This window comes from Alligator mississippiensis, chromosome 2 (genome assembly GCF_030867095.1).
Source record: "Alligator mississippiensis isolate rAllMis1 chromosome 2, rAllMis1, whole genome shotgun sequence".
Lineage (NCBI taxonomy): Eukaryota > Metazoa > Chordata > Crocodylia > Alligatoridae > Alligator > Alligator mississippiensis.
Window position 1 is genome coordinate 293,838,747 of NC_081825.1, and position 25,793 is coordinate 293,864,539.

Genomic DNA, 25,793 nt, shown 5'->3' on the forward strand with positions numbered 1-25,793 from the left:
CACACGGGAACTTGCAAGATTAAAGGCACCGCCACGCAGCCCCCTTCTGTTGTGAATTTGGTAGGTCCCTAATGATGAAGGAACAGATGTCTTGCACTTTAATAGTTTATGGTATAGTATTATAGCTGGTAAAAGCTGGTATGAGAAATATAAGATCCATCCATTTATTAGTGATCACTGCACATATGTTCCTTGTTTTTATAGGTTTTTCAGTCCTTGCCATAACATTCAAGAGAGTTTTCTCTGATTCACTTAACCAGATAATCTGTGGCTTTGAGATCAGTTAGAATGTCTCAGAGAAATAAAGTGACTAAAAATGGTCTGAAGCAATTAAGCAGAGTAGATTGGAGTTGCTCAATTTACTCATCCCTTTCCATGTTGGATGCTTGTAATTTTTAGATCAGGAGCAACAAAGGGATAAAATACCACTACGATAGAATCAGTAGATATAATTGCATGTAGTGTCACCCTGTGGTGTTGTCAAAGCATTGGACTTGAAGCTCTTTAGAAGTACTTAAACTCCCATTATTACATGTACTTTGTGTTACAGCAGCTCTTTATAGAGGCGATTCTGCATGCTGAATAGCTCCTGAGACCACTAAAATTATTTATTTTTTGTAGAATCAATAACTTCAGTCAAATTGCTTCCATTCCTTCTAAAGACTAAAGAACTAGGATTTTTCTGAAATTATTTTGGCTCTTTTTTTTAAAGATTTAATTAGTAGATTCTAAAGGTCTTGTGTGACTGAAGGTAGTATCAGGAACTAGTTTAGGAAATGGAGCTGCACTGTCATTGAGTGGCTTTGCAACCTAGGGCAATGTCACTTTGTTCTGGTTTTTCTAACTGGGGCTGTGTTTAATTAACCTCTTAGTAGAGCCTTAGTAGAGGAGGCTGAGAAATGCTGGGTAGGAGCCAAGTATTTCCATGAGATTTTGCCTAGAAACAATTATAAAAGGTAAATCAAGATGACCTTTTTTTCTTCTTACCTGATAAAATATATTTCTGAAAGAAAAAAGTCTATGGTATGATATTTTATTGCATGTAGACTATTTTAAAAGAATTATGTTTGGAATGAGTTACCACTCGAAACTTTACGCAATGAATCACTGATGTAAGTAAGCTTTGTATTAATCACCTAGAGGATATTTGACGAATCGAAAAAAAAAAAAAAAACTTGCATAAATTAAGTAGAAGGTCTGAAGTTTTTAAACTGGAAATACATAGAGAGAAATGAAGGATGATTTATATGCAAAGGAGGGTGGGAAGAGAGAAATGTGTGCAGTTCATGGGAGAATTACTAATTTTAGAATTAAAGACAAAGTGATGCATTGGCTTTAAATTACCGAACTGGGAGATACTCTTGTCGTCCTAAAAGATTTAATAAGCAAATGGTACTTGAACCAAAAAGCCATTGTAGGAAATCATATTTTGCATATGTATTTGCATTCATTATACATCTTCATTACACAGCTCCCTTTTTCTGATTATTGTCAAAAGTATTTGTATAGTGAAGTGAGTTTGATATTTGTGTGTAAACTTATATATACTGATTTTTTTTTTGATTTTTTTTTATTTATTTATTTTTTATTCAACAGGCCATCAGCTGTAAAGGTCAGCACAGTATCTCTTACACGTTATCGAGAAACCAGACGGTTGTAGTAGAGTATACACATGATAAAGATACAGATATGTTTCAGGTAAGACTTTTTTTTTTCTTTTGTTTTGAGCTGAGCCAGTGTCTGTTAAACAAAGCTGGTGGGTATTTAGTTCCTTACAAAATACTATACTATACTAGTAGAATGCGGAAATGGCACTGAAATAAAGCACCTGATGCATTTGGTTTCATTAAATGCAGAGGCCTAGTATAGAGTGCTTGCAATAGCACTGGAGTAGTTAAGGAGCAGGGCACAGAAAGGAGTGAAGGGGAGAAAACGGAGAGCGGCCCAGGATGGTGGGGAAAGGGAGGGGAATGGAACAGGGAGTGGGAGATGGGAGCTGTGCACCAGCGAAGACATGGGTGCTGTGCAAAAACAGTATGTGGTCATGATTTACCCTGAATCGTAGAGCCTGCACACAAGAAGATGGTGTTGAGGTTTTACAAACAACTTTAATTCTGACATTTTTTAACTTTTGAGCATTTGACTTTGCAAACAGGAGTGTTTTTGTAACGTAGGTTATTTTTTAATCTAATGCTAGTATACAAAATGAGTCGTGGGAAGGGAAATCTTGTATATAGTAAAGGTCGTTGCGCTCAGAAGACTAACTTAGTCGACTTTCCTTGTCAAGGCTGCAAGTTCATGTATCAATGGCATCTCTAATTAAAGCATCTTTGAATTAATACATCCCTGCAGTTCAATCTGTACACTGAAAGCTTCAACATTTCTGTTATTTCTTTTTGTGTTCTTTTGCCAACAGCGAACATGACTGTCCAAATGATAATATCCTCTGCTCCGCTTTAGTTGCTTTTCTTCCCTCATGTGTGAACAAGTCTCCCAGTGGGACCTAGTGATGCATGAATTCTTATTATGTCCGTTTGATGATTAATGGAAGTGTGATTTTTCTTCTGTGCTATAGTCTTGCTTCTTTTCCCATAGCAAACAAACATCGTGAATCTTGAGTTGACGATAATGGACGAATGACCTTTTCTAAGATGACTAATAAAACGGAAATTTAACTTGGATACTTAGTGCCAGTTTTTCATCTAGAAACCAGGCTATAGGTTAGCATGTAGTAGTTACGTTCCAGTCTTTTAAGTGTTTATTTTGCATTTCCAGGGTAAACTTTCTGCAAACAAAACTGGATTTTCTCAATAGCTGGATAACAGATCAGTGGTGCTCAAACTTTTTAGACTTAAGGCTCCCCTTGTTAAGACTCGAGGTATCCTTTGAAATATGCCAGCTTGTAGCTTTTGCTTGGTCTCTGACTATAGAAAAATAATAGAACAGTTCTTCTGCAAAGAACTCGGGCCACAACAGGGCACAATATTTATGAAGCTATGGATTCCTCTTTGAAATCTCTGCATTTATCTTTTGAATCTTGGGTAGGTGTTTGCATGCCTAGCGGTGTTAATATTGTGCAACACCTTTAAAAACCCCTGCCTTGTGCATGCCAGCCAGATCCCATGCGTGGGGCCATGATATCTGTTCTCTGGGGCTTGGAGATTTGCTGAAGGAAAATTGTGGCAGCATTAGTTGCAACTGCTGCACCATCTCCAAATTTCTGGACCCTTGGGAAGCCCTGTAGGCTGGATCATAAGGCTACACAGGCCAGGGGTTGAGCACCCCAGACTTATATCACTCTCTGAATCTGTCTAGGGCCAAGAGGGAACAAAGGTGTCCTTAATTCTTAAAACAATTCTTGAAATCCAAAAAATGAGAAAGATAAGATGGTCCAGTGGTTTGTATGCTAGCTTGAGAACTGGCGCCAAGTCCTTGCTCGGCTACAGTCTTCTCTGTGACCTTGGGCAAGTCATTTAATCTCTCAGTGGCTCAGTTACCCACTTGTAGAACAAGGGTAACAACACTGTGCTATTGTAGAGATAAATACACTAAAGACTCCGAGTGCTCAGATATAATAGTAATAAGCATCAGCTAAGTACTGTATTTTCTTGCATATAACACAAAATCACCAGGGGAAAACTGGTATGTACATTATATGCAAGGAAAAGGGCTCCCCACAGGTCTGGAGATTTGGGAAGACAGAACGGTGGCAGCATAAATTGCCAAGGCTCTTGGAGTCACAGCAATAAACACTACCATGGCTCCACCTCTGCCCTCCCCACTGCCAGATTTCTGGGTCCATAAGGAAACTACCCTCCGCTACCACGTGCTAGGTTGAGACAATGTAGGGCAGGGGTGTCCAACCTTTTTGAATGTGGGACTGGATCATGAGCTTTTTATCACCCAGCAAACAGGGAGCTGGGGTGGCGGGAAGGGGTGGGTTTTCCTTACTGCCCCAACAAAGTTGGAAAAATAGAAGGAGCAGCGCTCAGATTTCAGATTTACTACATAGGTGGCTTTGAATGGGTTTGTCATCCATGACAGAGCAAAAAATACTTGGAACTCTACCAAGGAATGGTCTTGCTTGAGCCTAGAAACTTATTAATTAATTAATTAACTTTAGTGATTATGTTTGTCTTTTGACACAGATAGGCTATGAGCATCCCTTACCTGAGCTTGGTAAAGCCATTTTGTTGGAAACCTTCCATAGCTGTGGTCTGAAGTGTCTGCTTTGTCCAGCTTTATAGAATTTAGGAGTATACACTGGAAAATAGTGGTACACCGATAGAGATTTTGGTAGCCTACTGATAGCCGATCGGAGATGTATTGGCCAACACACCTCCGATTTCTGATACAGCTGCGTGCAGCTGGTAAGTCTGTTGTGGTGGAAGGTGACAGAAGGGGTGGGTGCGGGGGAACAGATTAACACCCCCTGCAGTGAGGGAGGGGACAGGTACTGCCCAGCTGGGGCGGGGGGCATGTGCCCCCAGATCTGTGTGGGGCAGGGCAGGCACACTGTAGCTGCGGGTTGGAGCCAGGGCTGCGCTGGGCTTTTCTTGGTGGGGGCTGGGTTTGGGGCGGGGGCTACAGAGTGGGCTGCAGCCACCCCACATTTCTCTGTAGCCCAGTTCCCAGCGCTGTGGCCACTGCCCACCTGGCACATCCCTGGGTCTTCCTGGCACGTGGGTGGAGGCAGGGCGTTGAGCTGGGGCTGTGCCAAGTGGACATCAGCATTGGTGCTGGGAGCGGGCGGGCCTATGGCAAAATTTGGAGTGCCTGCAGCCCTCTCTGTAGCCCCTACCCCAAGCCCAGCCCCCGCTGAGAAGAGCCTGGCACAGCCCCGGCTCCAGCCCATAGCTGCAGCCCGTCCACCCCACCCTGCTTTGCACAGATCTGGGGGCACATGCGCTCCCCACACCTGTGTGCAAACAGCAGCGGGAGGTCCATGGTTCCGTCCTGCTCCCCTTCCCTCCCCTGGCTGGGCAGTAAGGGTGTGTGAAACGGGCCGTATTCGATTCGGCCAAATCCAAATCTGAAGATTTGATGCTAATTCAGAGAATCAGCACTTCAGCCATAGACGCACCTTTAAATGTTTTTTCTACATACCTTGAGGTACCAGGTGTGTACCAGAGTCCCGACCCCGTCGTCTCCCCCCCCTTCCCTCCTCCCCCCCCACCGCTCAGCAGTGAACCGGAAGTACTTCCAGTCCACTTCCAGGTCCGCCCCCGAGCACACGGGGGACCGTCCCCGTCTGCACCCTCCGGCTCAGCGATCGACTGCGGGGGGACCCCGGGTACTCCCCCAGACCCAGGAGGCACCAGTCACTGAGCCAGGGGGCATGGATGGAGGGGGCCCCCCACACACTCCTCGGTGGACCTGGAAGTGGACCAGAAGTGCTTCTGGTCCACTTTTGGGTCCACTGCCAAGCGCGCTGGGGCCCCCTGCTTGGAGGTGCTCCATCCACCCCACCATCGCAGCTGCCTGGTACCTAGAGGGATGGTGAAAAAACATTAAACTTCTGTCGATGTGCAAATCATCAAATCTTTCTAAATTGATTCGGAGGGTTCTGATTCGCTTCGGAGTTTCGGTCGCCAAATCGGACCGAATCTCCTCCAAATCAAATCAGCGACCAAAGCTTTACGCAGCCCTACTGGGCAGCTCCTGCCTCTGTCCCTGCCCCCTCCCTCACCATGAAGGGCATTGATCTGCTCCCCCTCCCCTTCCACCACACTGGACTTACCAGCTGCATGTAGCTCTCCAAACTGCTGGGCTGTGCTCCTCGCTTGCCTGAGTGCTGCACTGCAGCTGCGCGAAGGCACGGGCAATTATCGGCGAAATTATCGGCCCTGTCGGGCCGATTTTAGATGCAGCCAGTTTTCTTTATATCAGTTCCAATCTGATATTGGACCAACATATCGGTTCGCTTCTAGTGGAAAACAAGCTTCCATCAAGTCCGGTTCCTTGCTGTTGCTGGCACTGTGTGGTATAACCACTTTCAGAGCTTGATCAGCTATTATCTTAAAACTAGTTTTAGTGTTTTCTGCACTTCTACTTGGGAGGCTGCTCCTGAGCCTCACTTCTCTGATAGTGAGAAGCCACCTCATTTCCTGTCTAGACTTGTTAAGGGCTAGGCCATTCCTTTGCCAACGTTATTAGTCAGGGTCCGTGAGTGAAGTATCATTAACGTCAGTAGATAGGCACCTGTTTGGCCTAGCAGCGAACTTAACCAACACTCTCTAGGGATTGATCCTAAATACCATTTCTTTGACAGTAAATGCTAGTGGATTGACTTTTTGGCTTATTGTACCTTTTAACAACCAACTTACACAGCTTGCATGTGCGGCTCTGTGACAGCTGTCGGCTGGAAGGTTGGTTTGCTTTCAGAAGTCACCGTTGCAGCGCAGTAGCAGGTCGTTCACAGAGCACGTTTCACAGAAGTATCCAAAGCTACGTTCTGCAGTTTTCTAAAACAAGAAAACTTTGAAATCCTAAAAAAAAAAAAAAAAAAAAAAGTCTAAGCAACCCTCTGAAAAGCGATACTTAGTTTAACCCTTTGAAAATTAGGCAAAGATGATGGTGGGGAGGACTGAATCAGTCAGAAATTGTCACTAATGAAGAACCATCCTCTTTAGAGCAGATGTGAAGTGCAGATATATGTCCACATGGGTTGTCTTTTGATTGCAGTATTAGATGACTTAATGATCTCTTTGGGATGTCAAACTCAAAGAAAGCTAGTAAGCCAGCAGCCAAGGAGTTACTGCTGCCACTGTTCAGCCTCCAGAGGTGCAGCTGCCAGAGCCTCAGTGTCAGTGTAGACAGCACCCAGGATGAATGCCACCAATTTGAGTCTGAAAACCACTAAATTTAGCAGCCTTGTTCACCTCCTGGGTCCTGGCTACACTGTCACGGTCGTTCTGGTAGCTGCAGCGCTTAATAGCCTGCAGCATTAACTCCTTGGCTTCTGACAGCTGCGGCAAAACCCCTCAGGCCATGTGATCCCCCTCCATGGGTCACATCCAGCTTGCGCAGGTATATATATGACACTCCTAGTCTGCTTAATTCCTTGTGGAAAAGTGCCCTCGTTAACACCGAAATCATCACAGCTATAACAGATTAACTACGTTTTCAATAGTCGCAGAGGCTGAAGAGTTGAATGTACATGGAGACTGCAGTTTTCTCTTGTGACTGCAGTTCCTGGCACATCAGTAGGACAATGTAAAGGTGCTTATGCTGTTCTTGGTACTTGCTGTTGTTGCATGCAAATTCAGTATTGTTAGCAAACACTAACTTCACTTTTAAGAATAGAGACTTTTCCAAGTGCATTTAGGTGCTGAACTGTGGTGTTTAGGATTATTTCTGTGCAAGTCTCTTTTGCAAATATGTGCCAGTCTTTTACAAACAAACTGGAATATTAGAAAAACATGCATTACAAATATGTTTTATTGATGCAAATGAAATTTAAAATCCTAGTATGATCTTGTCAGCTAAATATATTTCATTTCATTTCAGAAACTTCTAAGTCTGAACACAAGAAATAAAAGCCTCAAGCCTATTGATCCTAATACTAATGTGTAAAACTTTTCAGATTCCCTGCTATCAGATGACAGGCTATGATATGGTATGCAGAAAACCAAAAGCTAAAACTTGGGTTGTTATGCCTTAAGGGACAATAGGATGTTCCCCCCACCCCACCTGCCTTTTTACAACAGTTAAAAGCTCCAGCAGTAATCTGGTGTTACAGATTTCATAACTGAAATAGTGCTAAAAACTGATGATGAGCAAAGACTTTATGCAGTAACATCTGATGTCTCCTATTAAAAGCTCTAACACTAATCTTTGCATCCTTGTGTAAAACTGTAGATTAGAGTGCTTTGACTACCATGCTAATGTGCTGGTGATTGATAAAGGGCTATTCCAAGGTAATTTCCCAGCCTTCAGCATATGCTAGAAGTTTGGTCATCTGTTAGAGGAAGACCAGATCTAACCTTTTTAATTATTCATGTTACTGAGACCATGTTAAAATTCTTTCTGGTAAAGCAAAATGAAACTAGTTGTATTCAATATGCACGTTCCCCTTTTACTGTAATGGTTTTATTAACAAAGGAATGGATATTGGAAAAACAGGCCTGTTTGAAGAATCTGTAATAAACCCCTTGTGTATGGCCAGTTAGTTAGGAGCCAGTTATGCATGTCAACCAGCGTGTAACAAGAGATGACTTGGTGTCAAACTTAATTGATATTGTATTAAAATAAGAAAACCATGTCAGCCGGCAGCTAAATCATGTAACCACATACAGGTAATTAGTGCTGTGATGCTTCGAAAGTCAGGCAGGAATTTGACCGCATAACAAGCACAGAGAAGCTGTTGTGTTGCTACTGTGGAAAAATTGATACCTTTTAATTAGAACCACACAGGGAGAAAAGGAGTATGATTGAAAGGGAGGAACAGCTTATTTGTTGCCTTTTGAACGTTGACATTTTTTTAGGCTAAATGAAGTAGATTGTGTCCAGTTTCACACATCTTTTTTTTTCCTTTGTGTCTTTTGCATTGTAGCGCAAAGTTGAATAGCATAGTTTTGGTTGTATTGCTTAGTACCCTTTTAAAGCAGCTAGCATGTTTATGCACACAGCTGTCTCATATGGGTTTTCCTGTTGATGGACGTACAAGCAAGCAGTGGTTTAATCCATTACTATTCATCCTCTTAGTATCATCAGTGAGATTTTTTTTTAACTCATGTAAGTAAGGGTTCTTGGTATTCTTATTCACTATCATCCAGAATTAGTTGGTTTTTGTTTTGGTTGGCAGTAGGTCAAAAAGTGCCTATCTAGATGTGCTTTCAATTCCATTTTTTGCTCTTCAACTATAACCAATTACTGTTCAAACTAGTGTGACAGTGTTACTTGCACAGCGAAGCAGCTCATACTATCATAGTCTTGTGCCTGCCCCTGTGCTAGGGAGCCATATCCTTCTCTCCATTTCATCATTTGCCATTCCAGATGCATAGGCTTGGTGCTGTTTGTTTTAGAATTAAAAATTTACAGATTGGGAGTGAAGGGGTGAGAAAGAAGGGATAAATGCTTGTCAGGGCCTTTTACTGCAACTGCTTTGTTTGAAGAAGGGGCTTTTTAGTACTAAATGCTCTAAAATGTCTTCTGTATGTGATCACGTACATCTAATACAATAATGATATGTGCAAGAATCACAGAGTGCTGAGATTTAAAAAAAAATCTGAACTAGATTCTCATTCTGCTATTGACAGGGGCAGGCAAAATACGGCCCGCGGGCCGCATCCAGCCCACCAGACATTTTCATTCAGCCTGCGGTGCCCACCAATGAGTGGGAGTGCGGCTTCCATGCATACATCCCCCCAACATGCCCTGATGTGCCTTACTCCCACCCTTGTGGCAGAAGGGCCTGGCAGGGGTGGGGACGGAGATGGGGATGGGGTCAAGCTGCAGCTGGGCAAGGGCATGGAGTGTGAGGCTGGGATTAGTGGCAGTGCGGAGCCTGCACGTAGGAGCAGCAGCACAGAGTTTGGGTTGGCAGGGTATGGGGATACCCACACAGTCCCTGCATGGCAGCAGCAACACAGCAGGTGGGGGCGCTTGGGTTGATCACGCCCAGCATAGGCACTGGCTCCCGGTGGCATGCGTCTCTGGCTGGCACCGCACACCACGGTGAGGAGCACAGCTCAGCCGGGTGCCTCTGTTGTCCGTGCTCCTCGCCGCATGTGTGCAACTCTCACGCTCACGCCCTGCTGGAGGGCCAGGGCTAGGGGTGGGACTTCCAGTCCCAAGTTGGCGACCAGGGGGCGGGGCACCTGTCAAGGGGCGGGGCTACCCATGCAGCCCTCCACAGCTCACCAAACCTTGTTAAGCAACCCTCCACCTGAAATAATTGCCCGCCCCTGTGTTATGATGTATGAAATATGCTGTTTGGGCTAAAACCTCTGTTTCAATTTGACAAATAATGTGATCGTAGAAAGTTCCATTATTAAATTAATTTGTGAGAGAGAGAGAGAGAGAGAGAACGCTTCACGAATTTGCGTGTCATCCTTGCGCAGGGGCCATGCTAATCTTCTCTGTATCTTTCCAATTTTGAAAGAAAGAAAGAGTGCTTTTTTTTCATAGAACAGGCTATGAAATTCAGTAGTAATCAGTATTTTCACAATTCTGGAAAAAGTCCCTTAAAAAAAAAAACCTGCTTGCAATTTGTTGCAGACAGACATGTATACATATGTTTCAATTTTAGTAAGTGAAAAGCTGTCTTTCGGTGCAAATGGTGAATTTTTGCCCAAGGCAAAAACGTGAAAAAATGGCTTAGTCTACAGCTTGAATTTCAGCTTGCAAAACATTGGCTAGCAGACAGTAGATTATTGTGACCTAAATTAATTTTGTCAAGATGATAGCATTGATGTTTCTGTGAGGTATATTTGGAGAGCTGTAAAACAAGTGTCTTACATTTTTGCAGGTTGGCAGATCAACAGAAAGCCCTATAGACTTTGTTGTAACAGATACCATTTCTGGCAGCCAAAATAATGATGAAACTCAGATCACACAAAGCACCATATCCAGGTTTGCATGCAGGATTGTCTGTGACAGGAACCCACCATATACAGCAAGAATTTTTGCAGCAGGATTTGATTCTTCTAAAAACATATTTCTTGGGGTAAGTACCGTTGCTGGCTAAGTTCACGACAAGCAAAATTATTTTGGTGCCGTGTGATTTTCCCCCCTCCCCTTTCCCCGCAAAAGCAGAAAATTTTACTGTTTATTAGTTGTCATGTTATGCATCCTGTCATTGATTTGAATGTCTTTGTTAAACTCACTGATTCTATTTATAAAAAATATATGGGAACTGTAATTTTATTAACCAAATTGGCTAGGGGACGTTTACTTCTCATTTGTACTGTAGCCCTAATTTTAGCCTTACTGTTTCTTTAAAAAGACTAGCAGCAGCTCTTCAGGGTTTGACTTACTGAATTCACGCTGAATGCCTTGTGAATTAAATTTATAGTGGGATTATTTTACTTGATTGCTAGTTACCCAGGAAAAAATGGCAGCTACACAATCCAAGCCATAGTAAACATTGTAATTATATCCAACTATAGTGGTTAACAGCATCTTCATTATGAGTCTTAGCTGATGTGGTATCTATAAAGCCAGCAGAGCAGTTCAAGAAATGTAAGACTGGATAAGAGATCATGCTTGTGCCGGTGAAATATCTCTACTTGAAGTTTCAGAAGTTAAATTGTTGTGCATTTTGCCTCTCTGTTGTGCTACTACATGTAGGAAAAAGCAGCAAAATGGAAAAACCCTGATGGACACATGGACGGATTAACAACCAATGGCGTGCTGGTCATGCATCCAAAAGGAGGCTTTACAGAAGAGTCTAAACCTGGAGTGTGGCGTGAAATCTCCGTCTGTGGTGATGTGTATACTCTACGAGAAACCAGATCTGCCCAACAGAGGGGGAAGCTAGTAAGTTCAAAGTACATGACTATATTTTAAATGAAACCAAAAAGCCAACAGAGCAGTTCAAGAGTCATAAGACAGGATAAGAGCTCACGCTTGTGTTGGTGAAATATCCCTACTTGAGGTTTCAGAAGTTAAACGGCTGTAACTTAAGTGGCATATTTTAATTTAAGTCATGTATTTTAAATGAAACCAAAGCTAGCATCAGGAGGCTTTCCTGGTATGGAGAAGTATAGTGATCTGGGTACATGGTACAAAAGAGTCTTTTCCATGTGTGAGAGTTTTGGCATTCCCTGGCAGACTCGGGGCACAGTAAATTCTGTAGCACTGCACTGCGGTTTATATTGTCAGCACAAGAGCAGTATCTGCATTTTCCATTATTGCCAGTCTTCATCCAAGATACACCTGCATTGTAAAATCAAACAAATCTCACTCTTGAGTGGTATGTGCTCTCCTATGCTCTAATAGGACTCAGGGCAGGGGTGGGCAAAATACAGCTTGTGAGCCAAATCTGGCCCACCAGGGGATGCTGTCTGGCCTGCGGCGGGTCCCTTGGCCCTGCCCTGCCCAGGCATGGGAGCAACCCAGGCTGTTGCATGTGCAGCCGCTCCTGCTGCCCACAGGTGCGTGGCAGAGTCAGTGTGGTGGCTGGACCTGGCTCCCCCGCAGTGGCAGCTCACTCTGCCCAGCTGCCACTGCCAGTGTCTCCATTGCTGCTGGACCCAGCCCCACTGCCTGGGCACCCTGGCCCATCCGCCCCACACCCACTGCCGGGGGCACCAGATGGAGTGAGCAGGCAAGCGGGTTCTCTATGGAGACCAGCCCAGACCACCATGGGCAGCGTGGACTCAGCCAGGCGGGTGGGATTGCCACGGGCAGGTAGGTAGAAAGTGGCATCCAGGAGCAGGACAGGTGGGCAGGGGCAGGATCACGGGGCAATGACAACATGGGGCTGGGGCTTGATACAGGGGTGCGATCTGCATGCCCCTGCCGCCTATCATGGGTGTGCAAGAAGTGGATCGTGGTTCTGCCTGAGCCCCAGGTCTGCTTTGTCACCACCCTACGATCCTGGCCACTCCCTGTCCATCTGCAGCCCCATCCCATCCCAGCTGAGTGCACGGTACCCACTTCCAGAAGAGAGAGAGAGAGAGACTGGTGAAGAGTTTGAGAGGAGGATACTGTGCATTTGGCCCTCCAAAAATGCATAGTTTAAAGAACAAACACCTGACTTGGAGCCAAAGCAGTTTCAGCTATGAGCCAGAAGGGAAGGAGATCTCATGGCTAGGTGGGCCATATTCTTCAGGGCTTTACAGGTCAGAGCAGTGCCATCTGCCTTCTTTGGAAACAGTAAGCAACCAGTAATAGTGCTGGGACAAAAATGTTTCTTTTTCTGAGTAACGAAAGGTATGAGACTCTGATTGGACTTCTCAGTGCATGGGGAAAAATGTAGAGCATCCCTAAACATCCTTAAAAAGGACCAATATCTGATCTGTGTTCACAGTGACCCACCCTCCACCCACACTGGTTTTGAAAGCTGGGGGTGGGTATTAGAAACACTTTGGGAAGCTGGTCTTTTTTGGTCTTGAATCAATTTTGTCTTCTGCAGTGTTATTGTGATACCTTCTGGTCTCCTTGTTCTGTCAAAGGTGGTTGCCCAGTACTGCTGAATTGACTTTCCAATTTTGCAGTTTGTACACAAGACTGACTGCTAAAAGAAATGAGAGAAACAGAGGTTGAATATTGCTCTGCTTTCAGCAAGCAGACTGCAGTATAAATTGCTTTGCTGCTTCAGTGGTGGCAGGCAGACATCACCCCGGGGACCAAGACAACTGATGTTGCAATTGCACCCTTTGTACACGGTTAGCAAAACACCTTATTAGTGCTGCTAAGAAAAGGCAGCATTAAAATGAATAAGTAGCTTTTCTTGTATCCAAAATTATTTGCATTCTCATTTCAATAAAATTACACGGCATGTTATTTAGTATTGATGTGATCAGTGTTCTCTGATTGGGCTCATAAAAACAAGTCCGCATAGTGTGCAATGCATTTAATCCATCATACAAAGAAACCTTTCCTTTTTCCATTTGCAAAGAAATGCTCTGACAAATGAGATGCTCTTTGTTTTGGCAGATTTCTAATGTAATCGCTCTACTCTATACCTGTGTCATTTAATAACAATTGCTTTTCTCAGTGGACTATTGAATCATTATCCAGGTTTTTTTTGTATTAATTGAGATCACATACTGTACTTTAAGCCTTGTGCAAAGTTGGGCTAGGTTAAAATACAGTGCCAAATAGGTCATTCCGCTGTGCTTTCCTCATAGCGTTGCTGACTGAAGTGGTCAGTGTAATGTCCAGGGTATATATTTGGTATAGCAGTAGTGGGTGTGTAAGGTTGGATGGGTTAATTATATGCTTCTCCCTCCTGAGTAGCCCGTCGGTTCTCCATTAATGTCATTAGTGTCCGCCTTTAATAAGCAAGCCACACTCCAAAGGTGATAGCAGAAGCACAAGCCACTTATATGTTTGTGACATTAAAACAAGTCCAAAAAAGCTCTATCAAAGCACTATGTTTGATTAGTGTAATCTCTTGAAGCATGGGATAAATAAGCAGCTGCTTATTTTCAGAAGTCAGAAACAGGAAGCCTATAGCCAGCAAGAGCATGTACTAGATATCCATATGTTCACTAGAGGTCTGGTTTCCCAAAGGAGCTACGTTCCCCACCACCATCCTCCATGGCTTCTAGTTACTCCTGAAAATCAGGCAGTGCGCTTTACCTCTCCATTAATGTTACTCTCTAATGCCAAACAGCTAGCAGAGTGTTTCTCTCTGGCTTAGCTACTTGGCTTGTCCCATGACTGAGGTATCTGAGCACTTCACAGCCATGTCATGTGTTGATCCTGCAGAGAGCAGAGTCATTGTCTCCACTGGAACTGAAGCACGCAGGGGTTAGGTAACTTGTCCGAGGTCACACACGTAATATATCTCATTTCAACCAAGGCTTAGGCACTAAGCCTTATTAGTAGTCTAAGCACTAGCCCAGGGGTGGGCAAAATGCAGCCTGGGGGCCAGATGCAGCCCACCAGGCCATTCTATCCAGCCCATAGGGCCCCTAAAAAACGTAGAAAATTAATATTTATCTGCCCCTGGCTGCCTGTCATGCGGCCCTCAATGGCTTGTCAAAGCTCTGTAAGCAGCCCTCCGCCCGAAATAATTGCCTGCCCCCGTGTTAGCCCCTCTATTGGTGGTCTAAGCACTTGCCATCCTTCCATTTTTATTTAATGCTATGCATGTACTAGCTTGTGAAAGTGAGTAAATGGTTATAACACTCCAAACAGTCCTGAGAAATTCTTAACATTTAATATTTACCTCCAGGACCCTGGGTAGCTTAATTGCCCAGGCTTACCTTTACATCCCATAATATAAATCCAATGTGGTACCAGGAAATCTGCATTCTCTGAATGATGCTGACATTCAGCATATCTGTAAGTTAAACAGTCTAACCTTTCAACATGCTAAATCCTCAGCATTTTGCAGAGGAAGCTGCTAGCAAAACATTGAAGTGAGGTGTTTTCCCCCAAGAATTTAGAAGAGGGAAAAAAAATGCCTGCATGATGCAAATATTTTGGCACCAACCCTAATGTACTGTCTTAATCGTGAAAAAGATTCTCAGAATCTGCAGTATACAAGTAAAACAAGGCTTCACTCCACACTCTCAGCATCTAGTACTGGTGTTAGATTAGAAATGTAAGGAAATCCTTGGGCTTGGTGGCTTGGAAATGGTACTGCTTGTGCCTGCACAGAAGATCTGGGTTCAAGAATGATGACCACACTGGGATTTTGCTGATGAAACCCTGGCCTCTGATAAACAGGGGCCTGATCTTGATATAGGAAAGTTATCTCCAGCTGCTAGTCAAGGTCCCTATCCATGGAACAGTATCCATGGAACAGTATTCTCAGAGCCAAGAGGCTCTGAGATCTTGGAGCCTCTGGCGGTAGATCTCAGAGCCTCTTGGAGTTGATCCAAGGCTGGGGTGTGGGGCTGAGTGCCCGCGTGCATGCATGTGCACGCCCCAGCCCAGCCATTCAGTCCATGGGGGAGGGAAGGGGCGGGGGCTAGATCAAGGCCCTATGATGAAAGACAGTGCCACAGAGGCAGGAGCAAGGGTAAGTTGAGTGGGGCCCCAGCCAGTGGGACTTACCTGCTGGGGAGGTGCGCCCCCAAATAATTTTTTCTGCCTTGATCTGCCGCCCCTTCCCTCCCCACAGACTTGGCAGTGTGGGGCAGGTCACAGTAGATCTTGGGTTGCTCTTAAATGCCAAAGGTGATCTCCTACTTAAAAAGGTTGGAGACTACTGCTCTATGGGCATGGTGCACTTCTGGACTTTTGTGCTTTTCTCTATAAAGATCTTCTGCTTGCTACAGTGCAAGGAAGCATGTCAGAGTAGGTGGAGTGAATTGGGAAAGACTGGCATCTGTTTTGTTATCTGCCACTTGCCCACCTGTACAACGGAAGAAATGCAACCGAAAACTTGAAAGGAGTGATCAAACTGGCAGGCACCCTGAATGACTGGGTGGCAGCTCTCTAAACCTGATTAGGGCCAGCCTTATGTGGAACAGGGAGCCATAAAGAGGATCAGGAGGGCTAGGAAGATAAAGGAGAGAGAGTGACTCATCAAAGGGGTAGAAGGAGAAGAGAATGGGGATCACCTTTCAAAATTAGTCTGCAAGTACTCTGGGAGCTTTTTCAAAAAGTTACAGGAGACAAACTATCATTATTTGTTACCATAGGGCATCTTTACACATGTTCCAGGGTGGAGGGGGTGCTTTAATTAGAGCAGCTCTGAGAGCTACTCTAATTAAAGACCATCACGTCTATTCAGCGTCCCGCACTTCAAGCGCCCCTATGACCACTCTGAACTAAAGCTAGTTCAACTTGCTTTAAAGTGCCCCTGCTGGCTTTTTGAAGCATGGGGATGCTGAATACATGTGACACGGAGACTGCAGGAGTGTGCTAATTGCCATGCTCCAGCGGACTCAGTTAAGTAACATGCTCCAACAGACTCTATTATAGGTGGTGCAATCACCTACCCTGGAAATCTCCAAGAGGAGACTGGATGATCACCTTGCTGGGGTCACCTCACCCCAGTTGTCTTTCCTGCTTGGTGCAGGGGGCTGGAGCCAATGATCTTCCAAGGTCCCTTCCAGCCTCAGTCTATGAATCTATTAATCAAGTCTGCTTCAATGTGTGCTAATTGGCATGCATCAGAACAGACATCCAGCACGTGTGTAGGTGCCCATAGCGCTTAGGAGCTCAAATCATGGACCAGGTCCACGTGGACAAGCATGGAGCCAAAAGACTGTCTGCTCCAAAGGGCTTATAAGGCGAGATGGCTGATGGATGCTGAGAGATGAAGGCAGAGAGCAGCCTAGTAGGGAAGGGCACTGTTGAGGAAAAGGAGTCCTTCACCCACCTTGTTATATTCTGTAAAAGATGCATCTTGGACCTAACTGCTGCCTATGTTCTGTCACCAGGTAGAAAACGAGACCAACGTCCTACAAGACGGCTCTCTCATTGACCTGTGCGGAGCCACCCTTCTGTGGAGAACGGCAGATGGCCTCTTTCACACACCGACTCAGAAACACATCGAAGCCCTGCGACAGGAGATAAATGCTGCCAGGCCACAGTGCCCCGTTGGGCTGAACACTTTAGCGTTTCCCAGCATTAACCGCAAAGATGTAGTAGAAGAGAAGCAGCCTTGGGCTTACCTCAGCTGTGGCCACGTGCACGGGTATCATAACTGGGGACATCGCAGTGACACAGAAGCCAATGAGCGGGAGTGTCCCATGTGCAGAACCGTTGGGCCCTACGTGCCTCTCTGGCTTGGTTGCGAGGCAGGGTTTTACGTGGATGCCGGTCCTCCAACTCATGCTTTCACCCCTTGTGGACATGTGTGTTCTGAGAAGTCGGCAAAATACTGGTCTCAGATCCCACTGCCTCACGGTACTCATGCATTTCATGCCGCTTGCCCTTTCTGTGCAGCACAGCTGTCTGGGGAGCACAACTGCGTCAAGCTAATTTTCCAGGGTCCAGTTGACTGATACCATTTTGCAGATGACCACAATAACATTTTCTTTGTTAACAATTTACTGTGAAGATTTTGCCACTAACTCTAGATTTTACATTTTTATAATGTTATTAATCGGGTAATGGGGGGAGGGCTGTCAGGGGGGATGTTGAAGGGTGGGGTTAACACGGGGAGACATTGATACCTGGAACCTGGCAGATATCAGTGGTGTTGCATGCTCAACAGCGGCATATTCATTGAAGTTGTCTCGGTTAAATTGTAGTATATTTGTAATCTTTTTATTAGCACCCTTGATCAGAGAAAAAGATGTCTTAATGATTTTTTTAATCCTTGGATTTTTTAATGGAAGGGTTTTTTCATCTAAACTTTGACAAGCCTTTAAAACCTATTTTTCAAATCAAGAAAGAACATGCAGATTGTAATTTGTCTTTCATTTGCAATGTTGTTAACTTGAATAGTTTCTCAAGGAGCCAACGCAGAATGCACGGACAGCTGCAGGTGAATGTTCACAAGACACAACTGTCAATTTGGGTTGAGACATGAAAGATTAGCTGCAAAAATTGTTGCATATATAAAGCTGTTAAAGTTACCTGCTAGGATAAAATACAGCTCACCAAAAAGGATTGAGGATTACTTGAAACTGGGGAATTCCTGTTTGCTTTGATTTCCTTTCAATATAGTGGATAACCAGTATTCGTGGTATACAGTTGATCTTTTTTAACCTGCATCTGGTGCAACTGAATTACTTTTACATGCTGTTGTTTAAGCCTTTTACAAGAATTTCTGTATACTTGTAGCCCTGCCTTTGCTTTCTTTCTGCTTGGTGTAGTTTTCCCCTTGCTGCTTACTTGCATGCCTGGAACAATTGGGTTAATGAAGATGTAGCAACCCTTTAAAACTGTATTCATGAAGGGGTAGCACTGCAGTTAATAGAAAGAAAGTTGAGGTACTGTTATACAGAATGTATGCACATAGACCTGAATCTAGCAAAGCACTTGGCATGTGCTTAAATTTAAACTTAAATAGCCCTATTGACTTCAGTGGAACTACTGGCATTAAGTGCTTCACTGGCCTGGGGCCACATACTGCTGTCTTTTTAAATACAAAAGTCTAGTTGAGGATAAGCTACTATTTTTTAAGCTCACTTACTAGCCACAGTGCTGTAAGGAGAGCATCCTTCCTACTCTAACTGCAATTTTTATTCCTTTTTTGACTTACTGCCACCTGTCACCATTCCTTGCAGCCTGAGAAGTGCTGGTCTCCTCCCCCCCAATAATTGTTTGTAAATCAAACAAAATTCAAATGTAATCATTAAATACACACATCAGAGTGGTACATCTGCAGTAGATGATTTGAAATTTCTAATTTTTTTTAAGAGAGCAAATAAATGTTTACTGTGGAAATAATTAAATCAGAATTTCATATGAGATCTACCATCCCATTCTGTCAGCGTTATTTCATTTAGAATAATATTTCTTTGATCCTTGCTCTCTGTACTCTTAGTATCTGAGGTATCAATCTATCCAGGTTGAAAAAGACTTTGGGAGAAAATCATCACATGTCTGAAGTGACTTTGATTACTCACAACTCAGTTCTGTTAAACCGATTGCAGCTTTTTTTTTGCTATATTTGTGCCCTTTGTATAAATATATAATTTATATGATTTTAATATATTGTGTATATATATACTTGAATTGGCCTGTTCATATTTCGGTTGTAAAATTGTTTTATAGTTAACCTTTTAAACATTTTAAATGTCCTTCACCTATGGAGACAGGACATAACTTGTCTGCTGCTGTTTAATATAATTTTGCTGTATAAAATTCAGCATTTTAATAATTTGAAAATAGCTTTACTTTTTCTATTATTTTTTTTTGCTTTGTTTTTCAACATCCTTCTTTTTTGCTGTACAACTTTCTGTTTATTCTGCAGTACAAATCCCAAATGGTCCGGTTCGCTCGTCCCACTCAGTGATTGGAAATAGGGCAAATCTTGTTCGCCTCGAACTCGACGCCTCTTCCTAGTGCCTTTTCTCTGAGATCATCTTGTGATTCTGTATTCGGAGTCCTTACTTCCACAAGGCAGCCTTGTGGCTAACGTTCCACCAAGAAGGGCAACTCAACCAGACGGGGGAAAAAACAATTGCTTTCATTTCTGGCATAACTGTAAGAGGGTGCCTCTTCCCTAATCTGTCTTCAGCATAATTTCCTCAGGTCCCATATGCATCCTTTCTACTAAGCATATACCTCATCTGTGGAAGCCAGTTCCACCTTGTTCATACTGGACTTCGTTACCGATGGATCTTTTTGTCACAAGACTTCACAAATGAAATCACACTTTCAGGTAAAAACTTGTATTCTTGTCGCCATGTCACAAGACCTAATAATTGTCAGTAGAGAGAAACACAGATAGTCAGAGCCTTAGAGTTTGTTGGTAGGTGGTTTCCCTCCCCCCTCAAAAAAAAAATCTTTGCACTCCTAAGCCAACAGTACACCAAGATGGTAACCCTTCTGTTAGGCTTGTCTGCTCAAGAATTGCATGCATCGTTTCCCTGCCAGGATTAAATTATCTGCAGTTGTACCATTCCATAGCACCTCCAAACCGAATCGTTTTATGTTCTTCTTTGTCATTATAACCCAGATGGGGGAACTGATCTTCTTCTCCCCCCCTGCTTCCTTGCGCTGACAGACTTGTGCAAAGTGGTTTTAACGCGTTACTCTTCTGACCTGCAGTATTGGCTCACCCACCTTGCTAGGGTGTGAACGATGCTGAAATGACTAACTTTGCGGTATCCCTTTTAAAGACCGTGTCCCAGCTGGGACCTTACGGTCCCTCCGTTCTTATTGTCCACAGGCTTGAATTAACACAAGAAAAACTGCTGCGAGAAGAGAAGCAGTGTCCTATTTGGCTGGGAAACCAATTTACACAAGTTCATTTGACTCCAAGAAATCCCTCCCTGACTAGTGGTTGGAGTTCAAGAGTGTCTTCCCACACCTGCATTCGTGTGGAGTTAAATGGCTTTGAGGAAAATCCATTTCTTTCTGGATTAATGAGATTTGTTTGGTGTTAGTCTCCTGTCGCAGGGATGGGTAAACCTGCCAGCCAGCCCCCACTACATAAAAAAGGAACTTGCAGAAAATACATCTGCAGGCAGAAAAAAAAAATGCTTTTATTTCCTGATCTAAATGACCGTCCCATTGAATTTGCGTCTGAGCTTTGCAAATCTTTTTTTTTTTTAAGTCAGCAATAACATATTGCATAAGTAGCACTTTTTTTTTTTACCAGTTATTGTCAGCTCCACATGAGTACAAGTTAGAGCTATTTGAAGCACAGCTAACTCAAAAGTATTTATCTAGTCTGTCTGTCTTTTTTTCCCCCTTAAATCTCTGCTTGTCAGCTTGTGCAAGCTGGAGTTCTAACATTCTCCTCTTTTTAAGCAGCTTTTTGGAAAGAGTGCTAAAGTCAACACTCGGAGCGCAGAATTAAGCTTATTTTTCTTGAATTTTGGTCCAAATTAAGCAATTTTTGGGTAGAGTAATGCATATTAATCGTGACTATTTTTAATTGTGAAGAATGGTCATTTTGTGCCTCAGAGTAGCCTGGCGTAGATAGTTAGAGAACAAATCCTTTCCTTTTTTTTCTTTTTTTTTCTGTGGGATGGTGGGGAGGGAAGTGGGAAAAGGAGGAGAAAGCCATGGACAACAGACTGGCTCTATTAGGAGCAGCAAACCAATTCTGATGCAAAAACAAGCCATGATTGTAGCTGAGTTGAATTTTTTTTTTGTCATGCATCTTTTAGAGTTGATTGTCCCAATATAGTTGGAAATTAAAAGAATCCTTTTTAGCAACAAGACCCACAGAGGCTTATTGCTGTTTTGAACAAAATAATATTTTGGTACTCCTCATTCCTGGGTCTGGAATATGAGGCACCTGGGTCAGGGTCTGGCCAGGGTGCAGTCTCTGTTTTTGAGAGACTGTGTTGTGTTTGTGTGTGTGTAACGTTTTTTTTCACGCATGCCCCCCCAATCAGAGTAGCCAAAACATAAATTGCAGTATTTGAACTTTGATAGCTCTCTGGCCAGGGCTGTTAGAGCATTTGATAAGCTAATTCCTTGCCCACAGTTCAAGTGCTTAAAGGGTACCATTGGGAATGGACAGTTCCTCAAAAGAGAGCCCTAAAAAGTAATCCACTCTTTTCCCCCTTCTTGATAGCCATGGCATTAATCAAGTCTAGCGCAGAAGATCAGCTATTAGAGTGCATCAGCTGGCCCTCGTCAGTGCTAATGGAAGGCATCAATGTGCATTTCAGCTTAGTAACAAACCTGATGTGCCCTGCTCTTTCCTTTTTCATTAAAGGTGAACTGCAGATGTGCACTCAGCATAAGATGCATCCATTATTTATTGTCTGGTATAAAGGATGGAGAGAAATGTTAGATCTGGTCTTCCTTGATGTTGCTGGTGGCTCCTGGTCTCAGATGTAGTGTAGAAACCCAACACCTCCGCCCTTCAATTAGAGGTGTGAGAACCTAAACAGCTTGAGAAAAGGAGTTCAGTTGAACCTCTTAACTCAAATGGATGCTAACAGCACCCAGTCGTTCGAAATATTCTGGCGGAAGGTGCTTTCCGCTGTCTCTCTGTTGCTCAGCTTTCAGTCTTGTTTGCTGTCTTAGACTTGAGCTCTGGCCCCTTAGATGAACATCTGTTCAGGTGGTGGCTGCTGCAGTTTCCATCAAGCCCTGTCCAGCCACAAGGCTCTTCATCTTGCCTGGCACCAGCTCGCTTCGATAAATAGAGTTAGAGGGGAGAGAGACTGGCGCAGCTCGTGTCAGAAAAAGAGCAGGGAATAGGTTTCTAGAAAACAACCCTGCCAGCCGAACTTCAGTCTTCATGAAGAGGCAAACAGGAGGCACAGACTTTTTTCCAGGTCATCTCTAATTCCCATGTATTATACTTCCCATTTTAAAGATTCTCCAAAGCTGGTATTAGGAAAAGTAATGGATAACCCTGATCTATCGGGTTCTTGATGCAAACTAAACTCCTGGTAACTTCAGCTGACATCTTGGTCTTGCATGAACCACCGAATCTGGCCCCTTGTTCCTGCCTGAGAAGTAGCGGAAGGATAATTTCACCTTCAGCCTTAGCGGAAGGAAAATGAACACATGTGTTTGCTAGCAGCAGAGCAAAAGTAGAAATTGCTGAGACAACCAAACAGAAGTTACTGTGAAGAAAGCAGTGGCTCTTCAATCTTTTAATGGGGCTTATTTATATTTTCCAGTTGGGATGTTAAGCTTCAGGTACCTGGGGTTCCTTGAGTTTGTACTATGGGCAACTGATAGATTAATATAAGCATTGTTTTCCACCTCTATCAAATGCATTGCTAAGAGAAAGTCTATGTAAGGCTATCCACCTCCTTGTTAAACAGCTCTAGGAAAAGCCTCACTCAAGCAGCAGGCCCTGTAGCATGGGGAAGTGGCTATGTTTACCTTACACAGTGTTGCCGGTTGTTCAATTTTCTGGGTATATTTGTAAAATCAGTCTTTTATACACCATGTGAAATGGATTAAAAAATGATCTCTTCACTGTTGTACCTGTGGAAGTACAAGCCATTTGACAGGAAATGTTCAAAAATATTAAAATGTTATCTCGGTATTGCCTCTGACTCCTTTTTAATTTTTTTTTTTTCCCTTTCAGGCTGTCAATTAAAATACTATCGTTGACACTTTAAAAAATCCCTATCTGAGAACTTGGTGCATCAGGGTAGTGGGATGTATTCAAGTGTTGAGTGCTCTGAAATTTCAGTTAATTCCTTTTCCCCCTGTTTTCCATTGAATGCTGCTCATGCTTTCAATGCTGACTGCCTTCTTACGGTGTTAACATCATTGGTAAATAAAAGCAATTTCCAGGAATAATATGCTTTGTGACTTTTTTTAAAATGAATTTCTGTAGTAGTACTTTAATGTGTTTTGTTTGCATTTTTCTCCCTTTGTCCTCCCCCCCACACACCTTTTTTATGCAGACCCTGAATCTGTAAGCCTCATATTTTAAATGAGCTGAAAGAGGTTTGCTTTTTGATCAAACAGAAAATGTCTTTTGTTTTTTCCCTACATGTTTCAGTATGTTGTTCCCTGCCAGATGTCTATTTAATCGAGAAGTATTTAATTTTTTTTTTTTTTTGCAGGGAATCTGGCCCCTTGGCAAAATAAGAAGTCTGAATTATCTATTAATAAGTAACTGTGTCTATACCCTAAAAGGTTAACACTATTTATTGCCCATGGGGAAAAATCACTTTTTCAGCAACAAACCTTAAACTAGTTAAACTTTTTTTTTTTAACTAGTTGCCTATAGGCAGGTGCTTTTTGTGTGCTCTTTCCTTTGAGACCTTTCTTTGAAATCTACTTTCTTCCAGAAATTCTTATTCACAACCTTTCCTGACTTGATCCTTGATTTTTCTACTGTAAACCCCACTCTTGTTAACACTTACAGCATGCAAGTAACCCCAGGTAAGTGCATACTGCCCCACTCTTGCACTTAGTTATATATAAAAGGAGAGATATAGCAGGATAGCGGCCTTTGGAAACTTTGGGGTCCCTTATTATATAGAACAAAACTCATGTTTGCTTTGTCTCACATGCTTAAAACCTGTTCCCATCATTAGAATTTAAACATAGACTTGAGCTCAAGTATATTGCTTAATGGCTATCCCAAATAGTGATGCTTCTTGAGTTGGAAATTGTCTGTAAAGAACATTAAAAATGGAACGAATATTGCAGCATTCAAGGATAGCCATCCAAGCTGCATTGTACCATGCAAATCTTAACACGGTTTTGCCTTAACACTGTGAAATGGAGGCAGTAGATGAGAAAGACCTTCTGGTATAGGTCTTCTGGGCCCAGGTCTGATCAGTCTGCTTGTCTGCAGGCCTGAACTGGCTGAGGAAGAATATTTTTTTCAAATCTGTTGGGGTGGGTGTTGGTGACAGAGGAAAGTAGAGTTGAAGTTGGGAGCAAGGAAAGGAAAGACCCCCCCACATCCCCAGCCAAACTTGCTCACACTTGGAACTGTGGGACTCTTGCTACATACTGAAAGTCTTCCCAGGTGGCATTGAGTTGGGTCCTTGTTCTATAGCTCCTGCTATTCAGGCACCACTTCAGCTGTTTTTAAATTAAAGAATGTAAAATATGCTGGTTCAAATGGGGAATATTTTATACTTCTGATTCACTTAGTGTAAAACAGTTGCCTTCATCCTAGTTGCAGCAGGAGGGAGGAGCCTGGTGTAAGGAGCAAAACGGTACTTACTTTTGTACAAAGTTTTGCAAACAAGTCTCCAGCTTTAATTAAAAAAGATGCATGGAAAGAGACTGCCTTTTATCCTCTGCAATGGCCTATGCAGAAACAATTCTCCAATTCATATCGTTTGTCCTTAAATGGTCTTCTGGCTTAAGCACACTATGGGAAAACGTAGATGGGAAAAGGGCTTGTTTGAAAATCCATGGGGGTTTGTGAATGGTTGTATGATGATAAGTGCTGAAGGCCTTCAATTCATTTAGAGGAATAAGGATACTCTTAGGTACATCCTCTGGCATTTACAGCCTGTCTTCCTGCTCTTTCCCCTGCTTCCCACATAACATCTTTAATTGGATAGGCTATTGTTCGCTTCCTGTCCTAGACTATTCCTTCCTCCCCTGTGATTTTTAGAGCTGCAAATTTTTGCTTGATTGGCGACTTCCTTGAGGAGAAATGAAGTTATTTTTTGGTGTATGCACACTTTCCAAAGCACTTTGATACACAGTTACTTAGCAAGCCCTCTGGTATTGCTGTGTAAATAGGTGTTGCTTCCTTCCAAGGTGATGTCCCAGCATTGTATCCATGCCTTGCTCAAGAGGTGAAAGGTAAAGCACATTAAATTAAATACTGGCACACCCAAGAGAGCTGTGAGCTGGAGAAAAGCTGATTTGGCTGCTCAGAAATACTTTGGCGCTGTTCTACTGCTCGAGAGCCACAGGAACCGAGATCTCTGCAGTTCACGTGGTTTTCCCAGATCAGGCTCATAATAAAGGCTGAAGCCCTCCACCCCTTTTATGCAAACTGTTTTAAAGCCACATTAGGAACAGCTTTCTGGAGCTGAGCATGAGATGGGTAGCTTGATCCTGCATTCCCAGCCCACCCAAAACTCCTACTGAAAGTGGGTGCCAGATGAGGAAGCCCAATGGCAGAAGGAAGGCAGGCC

At 43.4% G+C, this 25,793-nt stretch overlaps 1 protein-coding gene and 1 non-coding gene across 2 annotated transcripts in view; one reads left to right on the forward strand and one right to left on the reverse strand.

The window, feature by feature from the left end:
- PELI2 (pellino E3 ubiquitin protein ligase family member 2) overlaps positions 1–23,475 on the forward strand; it is a 123,691-nt gene extending 100,216 nt beyond the window's left edge. The window contains exons 3-6 of the mRNA XM_059723345.1: positions 1,597–1,698; positions 10,472–10,669; positions 11,293–11,481; positions 17,013–23,475. Of these exons, the coding sequence (XP_059579328.1) occupies positions 1,597–1,698; positions 10,472–10,669; positions 11,293–11,481; positions 17,013–17,579 (1,056 nt within the window). The 3' untranslated portion in view covers positions 17,580–23,475. The remainder of the gene's footprint in view (positions 1–1,596; positions 1,699–10,471; positions 10,670–11,292; positions 11,482–17,012) is intronic.
- On the reverse strand, positions 10,020–10,123 carry LOC132248922 (U6 spliceosomal RNA). Its single transcript, XR_009460395.1, has one exon. It is a non-coding gene; the product is annotated as a U6 spliceosomal RNA (small nuclear RNA).
- Positions 23,476–25,793: the final 2,318 nt, after the last annotated feature.